Genomic DNA, 12,750 nt, shown 5'->3' on the forward strand with positions numbered 1-12,750 from the left:
ATCATCCTGGGTAAACCATTCTACCTACTTTTTGTACTAGTTCCTTCATCTGTAAAACAGCTATGATACCTCAATCATCTCACTGGCTTGTTTTGAGGAAAGTATTTTATGTGTGAGTTATTCCCCTCTTCCGCCCTAGACCTGTGATTATATCAGTGTTGGGAAGTCCTGGGGTAGAAATTTGCTCCAACTGATGAAGACCAATAATTGTCTGTAATAGGTAATCTGAGAGCAGCTTAGGGCCTTGAGAGGTTAGGGGACTTGTCTGTAATTCTAAGACTTGACCACAGGTCTTCCTTACTCCAAGGCTGGTCTTCTCTCCACTGTACCACACAGCCTTTCATGATTATAATTATAATGAGAAAAATAGCTTTCCTTGATCTGCTTCTCATTCTTGAACTTCTCTACATGAAGGAAATTTGTTAATGGGTCAGCTTGACTTTGGGGGGGGGGTCCCATCTCCCCATATTGGGAAGGATGGAGGCTATTCCTAATAGCCTTCTTCTCTGGTCCCAAGAGCCCTGGATGGTTTTTGTGGCTTGCCTGTTTAGGCTTTGTTGAATGCAGCAGGCAGAGCTGAGTTCCCATGGCAAACAGTGATAAATATGCCTGTGTCAATCTGGCAATAAAAGTGAGAGAGTTTAATTGATCGATGGCAACAGGAAGCTTACGTTTAAAAAATTAAATTATTTGCAGTCGCATCTTATTTAGCATCACTCTGATAAATGTGCTGGGTGGAAAACTGTATGAAGAGAAGGCCTCTCAGGCAGGAGCTTGCTCACTGTTCTTCCAGACTTGGACTAGGGTGAGGGTGAGGCTCTGGGTGTGTCCTGTCCGTTAATTATGGACATCCTTGTTATGGAGATGTCTTAATATGATTCTGCTCTCTTGTCTTCAGAGTTGGGCAGCTGAACAGCCTAATTTTAATGTTTCTTTTCCCATAAAGAATCTTATTCTCCTCCTCCACATGATAGTCTACAGATGCTAGAGTCTTACTCAGTTGGTTAGAGCATGGTGCCATTAAGCCCGAGATCATGAGATAGATTTCTGTGTAGGTCACTTAATTTTTCAGAGAGAAAAGAAAACTTCATTTTCATGGTCACATACTATGCCTGACACAGTGCATTTTGTACCCCATACAGCATATCTTTTCCTCTGATTAACCAGGAGTATTCAAGAGAGAGAGAGAGAGAGAGAGAGAGAGAGAGAGAGAGAGAGAGAGATTTAATATAGTCTGACCCCTCAGTACTCAAACAGCTGGGATATTGTGGATGTGAATATTTCCTTCAACAAAGTAGATCTGAGTCCTTCTGTGGCTGCCTCCTCTGACTCTTGTCCTCCTATAAGTATGCTACAGGTGGTATGCCTAGTTTGTTGTGGGGGCTCTTCTCTTTCTCCCAACTTGGCAAGAATGCCAGTGTCACATATGAGTTGTTCTTGGTTATCCTCATCTTTGCCCCATGACAAACCCATCTTGTTTTTGATCAGATGTTTCTTGATAACATCTTTTATACTTTTAGTTCCTTGCTTATAATGTATTGCAGCCTGCTTCCACCCACCATGAGGTTCTCTGTTGCTCTTTGAGTGATGCTTAATTTCAGGTCTTTGGTGACTCTAGTATTTCCATTACTCACAGTCATACACTAATACTGTAAGAATGCTGGCAGTATGAAACTGAGCCTTTATAATAGGGAGAAGCATGAGAATGTTTAAGAATGTTGCAGTTTCCCAAAGGCAATCCACTTCATTCTCCTTCTCTCCAGCTCTGGGCTCTCCTCATTGTTCATCTGTGGTATCAATCTAAGACCTGGGTTCTTACCCTGGGATCCATGGATCCTCGAGGTGTCCATGAATTTGGATGAGAAAATTACAACTTTACTTTTATTAGTATCTAACTGAAAGTTATCATTTCCTTTAATTATTGAGAAATATTATTTTTAAAAGGGATCCATAGACTTCACCAAACTGTAATAGGAGTCAATGATACAAAAGGGTGAAAAACTCTTAATCTAACATGTATCTATCTATCTATCTATCTATCTATCTATCTATCTATCTATCTGTCTGTCTGTCTATCTGTCTGTCTCTCTGTCTACCAATCTATCCCTGTATATATATATATACATATACATAATATATATTTGTATATGTATATTCATACTCTTACAGATGAGCTCTATCAGTTGTCCATCCAGTTGGATGTCATGGTCTACTATCATCAGTATGGTTTTTCCTGTTGGGTAGTTGGACCAAACTCTTTTGAGTGACTGTAGGTCTTATGTAGGAGGCTCTGCTACAATGTTCCAAGGTTGGTGTATTGACTGTAGTGTCACCTGCAAACAGGCATACCTGGAGTACCTCATTATCTATGGAGAACCCTTCATCAGCTTGGACTCTGGACTGGGTTTTCTCTGTGATGCTGGCAAATATCTTTGTTGAGAATACATCTCTTTCTTTTATGATTGGAGGGTGGTTGAAAAAGTGATCTCTGTTGCTGTCTTTTTGAGGAATCATGTATTCTTTTTGGCTTCTGTGTGGGGGTTACCATGTTTAGGGAGAGTCTTTAAGATGGTGGTTTGTTTTAGCAAATAAAAAACTTTCTTATAATTAACAAACTATAAGCAGAGGGGGGACTTGTATTCTCTTCGTCTTTCAACTGCATGATGGTAAAGATGTAGTCTGCTGTGGAATGTTGCTTGTGAGAACCTGCCTGTTCCCTTTTGACAACCATGTTGAGGATAGTCTTATGTCTATAGCTAATAACAGCTAATAGCGAACATTCATATATCACCTACTATGTGTTAAGTATATTATAAATATTATCTCATTTGACCCTTGCAACAATCCTGGGAGGTAATTGTTATTAGTTATCCCCCTTTTAAAGATGAGGAAACTGAAGCAAATGACAGTGACTCGGTAGTGTAGTTGCATCTTGTAGTAGTACTTTGTATACAAAAGATAGCTCAGTTTTGTTTTATTTTTATGCTGAAATATCTGCCCTGAAAAGTGTTAGTAAGTTGATTTTCCCTTTTAAATGTTCAATCCTACTAGGGGAAAGGCTAGAATTATAGGGTGGTCAGAGTCCCCTCATAGTATTTGGAGAAGATGTCATTATGGGAAACACTGTTTTACTTCATTTCAATATCTGAGCATCATTATAGAAGGAAAAGTAGGAGTCTTAAAAATTAACTTGAACAAATCTACTTTTATTCCAAGAAATTAATTAACCACTCCAGAATATTCAGGTGTTAATAGGATATGGCATTAGTCTCTAAAGTAGATGATGTATGGGGGAATATTTAATGATTCATCTAGACCCTTTTACTCCTATTTCTTCTCTTCAGTCTTTCTTCTAATGTTTTCCATTGTTAATTCTCTGGAAAAAGTGATATTTCTCCATTGACTGCAGGAGCCAAAGAAAGTGGCCTGACGATGGACTGCTGTGCCTTCTGGCCAGCCTTGCCAAGTATGGAAGGCCCTTTACGCAAAGTGATGAATTTTCTTTTTCGCCACAGCTATTCTTGAAAACCAACTCCCAAGTTGTGGAGGGTGTCTACACACCAACAAAACCATAGATTCTTGAAGTATTGAAGATCTATCCAGCTATTGTAAGCATAATTCATTTCTTATTTTCCTCGTATCCTACTTATTCCTCAACTTCAAATTACATTGGTTTCTTTGGTTTTCTCCTTTCATAGCCTTAGGTTACCTCTGCTCTTTTCTTCTGATCAGACTACTTTCTTAGTTAGGTTGAGATCCTAGGTCCAAGGGAATAGAATTCTATATAATTCTTAGGTGTCTGAGGGAAGGGCTAGGGATAGAAGGGAATGTGTTGTACAAGAAACTGTAGAGTTGCTGAAGAGTTTAGCCTTTTCAAGCTTTTTTACTTCCTGAACCATGGAGGGGGACTTGGAGAAACTTTAAGCCAAATCTTGAGGGGTATAATGAAAAGAATACTGGATTTGGAGTCAGAATTCCTTGGTTTGAATCCTGGTTCTGATACTATCTGTGTAACCTTGGGAAAACTCCTTAACCTTCTTGTTCTCAGTTTCCTTCTCTATGAAATGAGGAGGCTGGATAAGGCTATCTCCCAAAGGTCTAAATGGGTCCAAATCCTATGATTGTATATATAAAATACACATACACACATATGTGCATTTATATTCCTATATGTACTTATAAGGGTCTCCAAAGTTGTGAATTTTCATATTTGCTTTCTGTATAATATTACTAATAAGTTTTACCTCCTACTTGCTAGGGATGCTATAAAAGGAAAGAGGTATAGGTTGAACTGATGGCCTCTGAGGTCCTTTCCCACTCTGATAAGACAGCTTTGTAAATAAATTGTTGTTTTTTTAAGTTGGCTAACTCTTTTATTCTTGCTTTAAAAATGTTTTATTATTACTTTTTAATTTTTTATTCCACGGACATTTCCCAGTATACCACACTCAGACACCCAACTGAACCACTGGTATAACAAAGAGAAACAGTTTAAGCAAAATCGATGGACACATTGATGGCTTTTAATAGTACGTGGAGTATTTTTATTTTATTTATTTATTTATTTATTTTGTTTCCTTTACCAAAAGGAGGGAAATGTGCTTCATCATTTATTGTTTGGGACCAGGGTTGTTAACGGCAGTTAATATGAACACAGCCGTCTTTTAGTATTGTGTTTATTTATGTTATTGTGGTTGTGTATCTTCTCTTTTTTCTTGGATATAGTGCTTTGCAAACTTTGAAGTGCTACGTAAATATCAGCTATCATTTATTATTATTGTGTTTTCTTTACTCTATAATCAGTTCATACACATTTCCCCGTTTTTCTGTGTTCCTCATACTCACTGGTTGTTACAGCGTCGTAACATTCTACTACCTCAATAAACCATGATTTGTTCAGCTCTTCCCCAAGTGATGGACATCCACTTTGTTTCCCATTGTTTGCTACCACAAAAATGCTGCCATAGATATTTTGTTATACATAGTACTTTTCTTTATTTTCTTTGGCCTTCTTGGGGGAGGTGCCAAAAATGGGATCACTTGGTCAAAGAGTAGTGACTTTTCTCCCATAGTTCCAAATTGTTTTCCAGAATGGTTTCCAGAATTCCAGAATCAATTCATACTGATAATTTATTAACATCTCTGACTTCCAATCATCCCTCAAACATCTACTATTTCTGTCTTTTTAAAAAAATCCTTACTAATTTGGACATGAGGTGAAATCCTCAGAACTGCCTTAGTTTTCATTTATTTTATTAATGATTTGAAGCATTTTTTCATATTGCTGTTAATAGTTTGCATTTCTTCTTTTGAAAACTGTTATATCCTTTAACCACTTATTTATAGAGGAAACTTATTTTTCTATATAAATTTTTACTCTCTTCTAGTTGATAAATAGCTACTTCCAAACCTACTTCTCTAGTGAAAAAAAGGAGGGGAGGAGATATATTTTCTTAACTCTTCTCTGGGTCCTAGTTTGGTCATTATCATTATACAGAGCCCACTGTCATTTTATTGGGAAATTGTTGTTGTTTTTAATCCTGACAGCATGGAAAATCCAATAAAAGAGGATTAAAGTGAATTACTGTAGTTCCAAGGAAGAACTCAGTACTTTGAGAATAAAACTTGTTATACTCCTGAGTTTGACTTTTCCTCTTTCAGGAATAGGCCAAGAACTTTGGGACCCTAGACTCTTTCAAAGGTGAAGGAGATGTTTCTAGAGAGACTAGATGATGTCATTTCACTTTTTTTCTTTCTCATCTTGGTTTGTCTGTATAAGTCATGTAATATTTTTCTCATGAATGGCAGAGTGCTCACCTTTTCCAATGCAATCCATTTTGGCATCAGAGAGCATGGATATTATAGGACTGTATTTGTATTTTTTTTTAATAGAGGAGAGAACTAAAGAAGAGTGATTTGTTTTTACAACCCAGAAGCCAGTCTTTCTCTTATCTCCCTTGCCTACAACAATGCTGAGGATTCATTAGCTTTATTATGAGAAATGATTTGGCTTTTTGTGGGGTGGAGTGGAGATACAGAACACTTAATTACAGGTATAAAATAATTAGCAATTTCCTTTGGCTAAGCTTTTTGATAAAAGGTCTCTCCTGTGAGCTATTTTCTTTCCTTTATTCCCTATTCTCTCTTCCCTCATTCTATCTCCCCCTTTCTCTCTGACTCTCTTCCAACTCCTGCAGCACAAATTCATTTTGTGGTAAAATAGAAAAAAGCATTGGCTTCTGAGTCAGAAGACCTCAGTTTAAATCCTGCCTGTTACTTAATACCTGTGTGACCTTGGGCAAGTCACTTAATCTTGCTGGGCCTCAATTTTCTCATTTAGAAAAGGAAGAACTAGGTGGCCTCTGAGGTCCCTTATAACTCTAGAGTGATGATTTGACCAATTAGTGAGCAAGGGTCCTATTGTATGTGCCAGGCACTGGGCTAAATTCTGAGGATACAAAGAAAAAACATTTCTTGTACTCAAAAAGCTGGTCTTTTGATGGAGACAGGCAATATGTAAATATATACATTATATTTACCAAATGAATGTGAGATGGTATTGAGAGGGAGGGTGTTAGCAGCTAAGTGGGGGGAGTATCCTCTGAAATGAGGAGGGAACCTACTTAAAGTTCTTGCGTAAAGAGAAACAATCTTTTTACCACCTGAATTTTGAATTTTCCCAGGACCTAGTTTCTTATATCTCTCGGGCTGATGTTTCTATTTCCCCCTCTCTAGTCCTGGTGAAATAGGAGGAAACCTAAGAAAGGGAAAAACAGCAAAGGAAATTGGCACCCCCCCCACCCCAGCTCCCCTCTCCAAACACCAAACACATTCTATTCTTGAGACAAAGTAAGACACTTGGCAGGTGGGGAGGAGGAGGGCCAGCCCGAAAGGAAGGCATTCAGTTCCCCCTGTTTCTACCTCAGTAGCTGGAGAAGCATTCCTGCAAAAAATGTCCCATTGCTAAAACTTTATTTTTGATGGATTTATTTATAAGGTAGAGAAATATTTTCCCCATAATTGGGTAACTCTTAATAGTAGCAATTGCATATTTATCAGTGTGAGGGGCTGTTATTAATGTAGCTGTCAGGCCCAAACACATTTCTGCATTAAATCCATTTAGTATGTGCATTATTCGGGCTCGAATGTCACCAGGACATCAAAACCCCGTAGGCATGAGAGCACAGTGCCCTGCTGCGGCTGCAGAACAGACCCTTGATCAATAAATGTAGCATGTTAATGCCGAGCAAATAGAATAAAAGATTTCTTTGACAAGACATGAAAAATCACCTTGTGGCAGCTGGCATCGGGATGCCATTTCTGGGGAGACACTAGCAAAGTTGATCTGACAAGTACAGAGGAAAGATGATGGTTGTAAGGTGCTTTTGTTCCGAACTTCTTTCTTGACCTGTCAGGTTTTGAAAGAGCCTCAATGGCTCTTTTTTGTCATGTGAAAATTGTAGTCTTAGGCAGTTATGAAGCAGTTATCTCTTCTCAAATTGTGAATGCCGCTGTTTAATTGATTCACTTAGCATTTGAAACTGTCACGCATTAATAATTGCTAAATCCTGCAGATACCGGCTCCGGCGGCATGTCACGCTGAAATGTGTAGTTATCAGAAAATTAATATCCTTAATGAACTGGTGCTTTCAAACTAACATTGCATGAAATCTCTCTTTGCCCTTTCATTGGCGGAAGCTCCAGCCTGCCAGTTTTGGGGGGAATTCACCTCTCCGACAGTTTGCTTTTCTTGATGCCCCACAAATGCCAGCTTTGCTTTGGGTACATAGTGTGCTCGATGACAATAAATATAGTAATTATACTGGAGTTAGTAATTAACATAATTGTAGTCAATTACTACAAATACAGTACTGAGCTAAATAAATGAGAGGGGGAGAAATTAGCAAGCTAATTGATTTATCTTTACTTGCTTGCTCTCCCATTGCAACTGGCAGGGTTATTTATTTATTAATTTTTTCCTGGGGGTGATGGAGATGTGGGAGTTGATGGGGGAGAACAGGAAAAGAAGAAGAAAAAACATATGAGGGTTGTTTACAAATAACTGATTTTGTTTTGAAGTTGCTTTGTCTTTTGACTTATTATTCCTTACCCCCACTTTGCATATGGAAAAAAGGATCGAGATGCCAAAGGAATATTTTGTTAATTTGCCTACATCACACTGAATGTTGCAGCTGAGGCCAAGCACGATTGCTTTAAATGAGACTTGATGAGTTATAATTTTTCCTTCTTAGCCCATCCTCCTGGAGGAGAATGTATTTATTTATTTTTTCAATTGCCTGTGAGACTCTTCATGGAGGAGAACCAGCTGAGCCTTGCCTTGCTTTGTGGAGATGGTAGATTGCTCCATTCTGTGTGTTTGAATTTGCTCAGTTTCCTGCCATTGGCTCAGATTAGAAGAAGGTCACAGTTTTTATTGGTTGTCTTTGGACTGGTCAGACCTCCTTCCAGAGAAGCTAGATAAAGATTAACAGCCCTGTGTCCGTTCCAAAGACACTGGAGTGTGGAGGTTTCACAAATGTATCCATCCTTTGCTTCCTTAGGATGTGAGGTTCTAGGGTTTCTGGATACTCTGCTGCTGTCTGGGCCTGAGACATTCTTGTTCTGAGTCTCAGCACTTATTTTGTTTGGAGTGGGTTTGTTCTGCACTGTCTAGAATTTGCTCCTGGAAATAGTATTTACTGTATGTTTCTCTTCTTTGTTTTCTCTTTTCCTACGTGACTGCAATTCATTACAATTTAGCCAAACCTCTGGGTGTATTTTTAGGGACACGAGCAGGGGGGTCCGCTCCATAGTCCTGTTATTTCCTCCTTTGAAGAAAGAAGGATTTTTTTCCTTCTTACCTTATGTTGGATAGTTAGCCCACTGGCAGTGATGTGCCCAAAACCACTCCCTCTGCTTATCCAAGTCAAAACTCCATGTTTTCCAGAACAGAACAGCCATCATCACCACCACACAAAAAAGCCTTTAGTATCCATTATCGACCTCAGCGATAGATAAGTTGATTTACCTGAAAAATTTAGTGGTCATAATAACTAAGTAACAGACAGAAAATTTGTTTCAGAACCTTTTAGCTCTGAAAGCTCCACTGAGTAAGTTTCTGTTTGATTCAAGGGGAGTTGGATGTTGAAATTTTAATCCTGCAGAGTGCAAAGTATTACATGTTACTCTGGGAAGACTTCTATTCTTAAACTGCATTAAAATATCTCTATCATGGCGTAACTGGGATGGGCATGGACATTGTTTAGCATCGGTCATTCTTCATGTGTAGTTCATTTGAAAATCAATTTCTGATATGAAATATTTATGTCTAAGCAGTCATTTAAATTATTTAAAATTTACAGACATAATGGTCTTTCAGATGAAGTCTCAAATTTTTTACTAAGTGTGACAGACCTCCTGAAAACCAAAGGTCCCCTATTTGATAATAGAAATTTTAGTTTAAGTTTAGTTTAAACTTAATCTAATCCAACTTGATGGGTAAAAGAAAAAAATGAGGCATTCACAATTGCTTTGATTCTACTGTCCCACATGCTGGCATGTCAGGCTGGTGAGGGCATTTTGGAGGGGAGGGCTTACTGCAGAAGGATGCTGCTGTTACTGACCCCTGTCATAATTTGACTTCTCTGGTAGCTTGGTCACTGGCTTTGGAGTTTACACAGATGTTGATTTTTCACTGTCTTACTTTTCTTCCAAGTGGCATTTGGATATGGAACAGATGTGAATGGGGGAAGCAAACCTGTGGGAGGGTGGCACAGATGGAAGTCCTTCTCTTCGTTGAGGGGCTAGCTTTATTTTGTGCTTTTTAAATTTGGGAAATAATAGTGCAGAATATAATTTGGGTATATTGGGTTTTTTTTTGAAGGGGGGAAGGCAGGGCAATTGGGGTTAAGTGACTTGTCCAAGGTCACACAAGTGTCAAGTGTCTGAGGTCTGATTTGAACTCAGATCCTCCTGACTCCAGGGCCAGTGCTCTACTCACTGTGCCACCTAGCTGCCCATATAATAATAAATACTCTTGTAATAAGGTGACATTTTTGTAAGTCCCATTTCTGTTTGACTCAGATGCTTTTCTAGATTTACATGGGTGAATTTGAAGGTGTTTGCATCTTCAAAAATTATAAGGGTTTAAAACTCCACAATACTATTTATTTATAGCTAGCTCTGATTTTATTATGATTATTAATTATCATCATCATCATCATCTCATTCTTCATGTACCCTTAGAACAGGAATTTCCTAGTAGTGGAGGAGGCACTCTGACCAAAATTACTTATTTTCTTCCTGTGCTGGACTTCTCATTGCAAACTAAGGTTGCCTGCCTGTTTCTAAGGGAAAATTTCTGGTTCTGTAGCCTTTACTTTGGGGTTCCAGCTTATGGTCATTCAAGTAAAGATTCACTTTTCCATGGCCTAGCCAACCTCATTCTGATGGCAGATAGGTTTAAATTTTTTAACCATTACAATTCACAATGACCATTCGTTAAAACATACAGAGTTTAGTATCTATATCAGTAGAGGATATACCCACATGAACAAAATAACAAATCGTTCAAGTATGAGCAAGGTTTAAAGAAATAAAAACCCTTAGATACAATTTATCTTTGTCACTAATTTCCAATTGTTTTCAACCATTGTTGGATCCACCCTTGTCTGTTCTTAGGCTCAAGTCAGACTAACTTTTCTATGGTGTTAGACTACCTCAAGCTTTTTTGGGCCTTAGGACATTTGACCAACTCAGTTGTCAAAAAACCCACAAAACTTTTTTCTTCATTTTCCACCTGGAATATACTTCTTCACTTTCACATCTTAGTAACCATTATTTCCTTTACAGGTCAGCCTAACCTTCTATATGAGACCTTTCCTCATCTTCCTTAGATATGAGTAACCCCTACCCTCCAAAATTACCTTGTATTTATTTTGCATATATTTGTACGTGCATATTGTCTCCTCTGATAGAATGTAAGCTCTTTGGTGACAGGAATGGTTTAATTTTTTACTTTGTATCCCTGGTCCCTAGCATATAATGGGTATTTAATAAATCTTTTGTTACTGACAATATTTTTCCCACTTAGCTAGCAGCAGCTAACTATTGCATCTCTTCTTGTCACATAGCTCAAGGAAAAAGTGCCTTTGTGGTCATACCAAAGAGATAACAGTCATACAGTTTTGCCAATGGCCTTTCACTGTCTTTTCTGAAAACAGAAGGTATTTCTCCACCTTGCTATCTCTCTGTCTTTACTTTTCCCCAATTGTTATTATAGGATGTTATTACTACACTACTTTGAATATGATGCCAGTTAGTTAATTGTCTTAAAGAACATCAACATCATTTGTAGAAATTAATCTGTGCTAAATGGCTTGGAGTGATTAATTCTGGAATATAACTTTTAATGTAAATATGAAATTATAAATATAGTATAAAATAATTTGATATGTCAGTTCCCCAAATGAGAGTGACAAAATTGTCTAGAAAGCACGCAAGTCAGCAAACATTTAATTTCTCTGCAAAGTAGAAAGATATGGCAGTCAAGAGCAACCATACTTTATAATGTAAGCTTATTCATAAAATGTTACAGAAGATGCAAAAACATCAAGAAGTGTTAGAAAGTCAAACAAGTTTGCAGAAGCTTGACTAGAGACCTAGTTAAGTCAAATCATTTAAAGAACATTTGAAGATGAAATTGGAAGGATAACATCAGATGAAAAATAGAGAATAATCTGTTAACCATTTGGTAATATGGCTACTTTCTCCATCAGTGACAATGGACTCCACAATAGAGTCCACGTGTGGACTCCAAGATCATGGTCCCTGATATATTTCATGAGAAGATAGAAGTGACACTTGAGAAAAAATGAGAAGAACATCTGGACTAGACTGAGCACATGCAGAGAAGGTTATAGTTATGCTGGAGGTGACCAAGTCTGGAGGTCATTGTGGGACCAATTCTCAAAATCCAAAAGAGGGAAGAATACCAAATGTTTTTTGGAAAAAAATCATGGAATTTACTATCACAAAAGTAAGGCAATTGTGATAGCTATCAACTTCTATGTCTACTTTCCCAACTCTACAAAATCTTTATGAGGATGATCTAGAAACATGTCTGGGGCATCCTTGATAAAGGGTTGAGAAAGGACCCAATATGCTTTCTTGTGCAATTATATGTAACAAAAAATTTCTTTAAAATCAGACAATTGACCAAAAGGTATGGTGCAAAAGGCAACCTTAAGGGTTGCCCTCCAACAAATTACCTTCTAGGCATGTATTAAAATCATGTAAGTTTATGTTGAAGGATGAAACAACAGAGATAACTTTAACCTTCTGATTATCCATATGAAGCAAGGTGAAAAACAGAGAAACATATGTTTGCCAAAAATGATTGCTACTGTCAGGAGATGTCTAGCAGAAATTCCAAATGAAAGAGGGGTTCCCTATGGATCTAGACCTTTTGTATCATGGGTCCATTTACCAGTCTGGTGAAGCCTATGGAACCCTTCTCAGAATAATGTTTTTAAAAACATAAAACAAAATACATAGAATTACCAAGGAAATCAATTACAGCGAAATGAAGTTATCAAAATATTTTTAAAAAAATCAACCAAATTAATGGTTCTCAGTTAAGAATTCCTGCTATAGATAGTAAGGTCTTCCAGCTTTTCCTATTTGTAGATGATATTAAGATGATTGTTTCAAATTTCAGAGCCTCTTAAATGAGATCTGTAATCCCTCAAG

At 37.7% G+C, this 12,750-nt stretch overlaps 1 protein-coding gene across 1 annotated transcript in view; it reads left to right on the plus strand.

Annotated features, from left to right (window-relative positions):
* The window catches only part of LRMDA (leucine rich melanocyte differentiation associated), a 1,324,152-nt gene that overhangs the window by 16,549 nt on the left and 1,294,853 nt on the right, over window positions 1–12,750 (plus strand). Inside the window, 1 exon segment of the mRNA XM_036736266.1 lies at window positions 200–209. Coding sequence (XP_036592161.1) covers window positions 200–209 — 10 coding nt within the window.

This window comes from Trichosurus vulpecula, chromosome 8, assembly GCF_011100635.1.
Source record: "Trichosurus vulpecula isolate mTriVul1 chromosome 8, mTriVul1.pri, whole genome shotgun sequence".
Lineage (NCBI taxonomy): Eukaryota > Metazoa > Chordata > Mammalia > Diprotodontia > Phalangeridae > Trichosurus > Trichosurus vulpecula.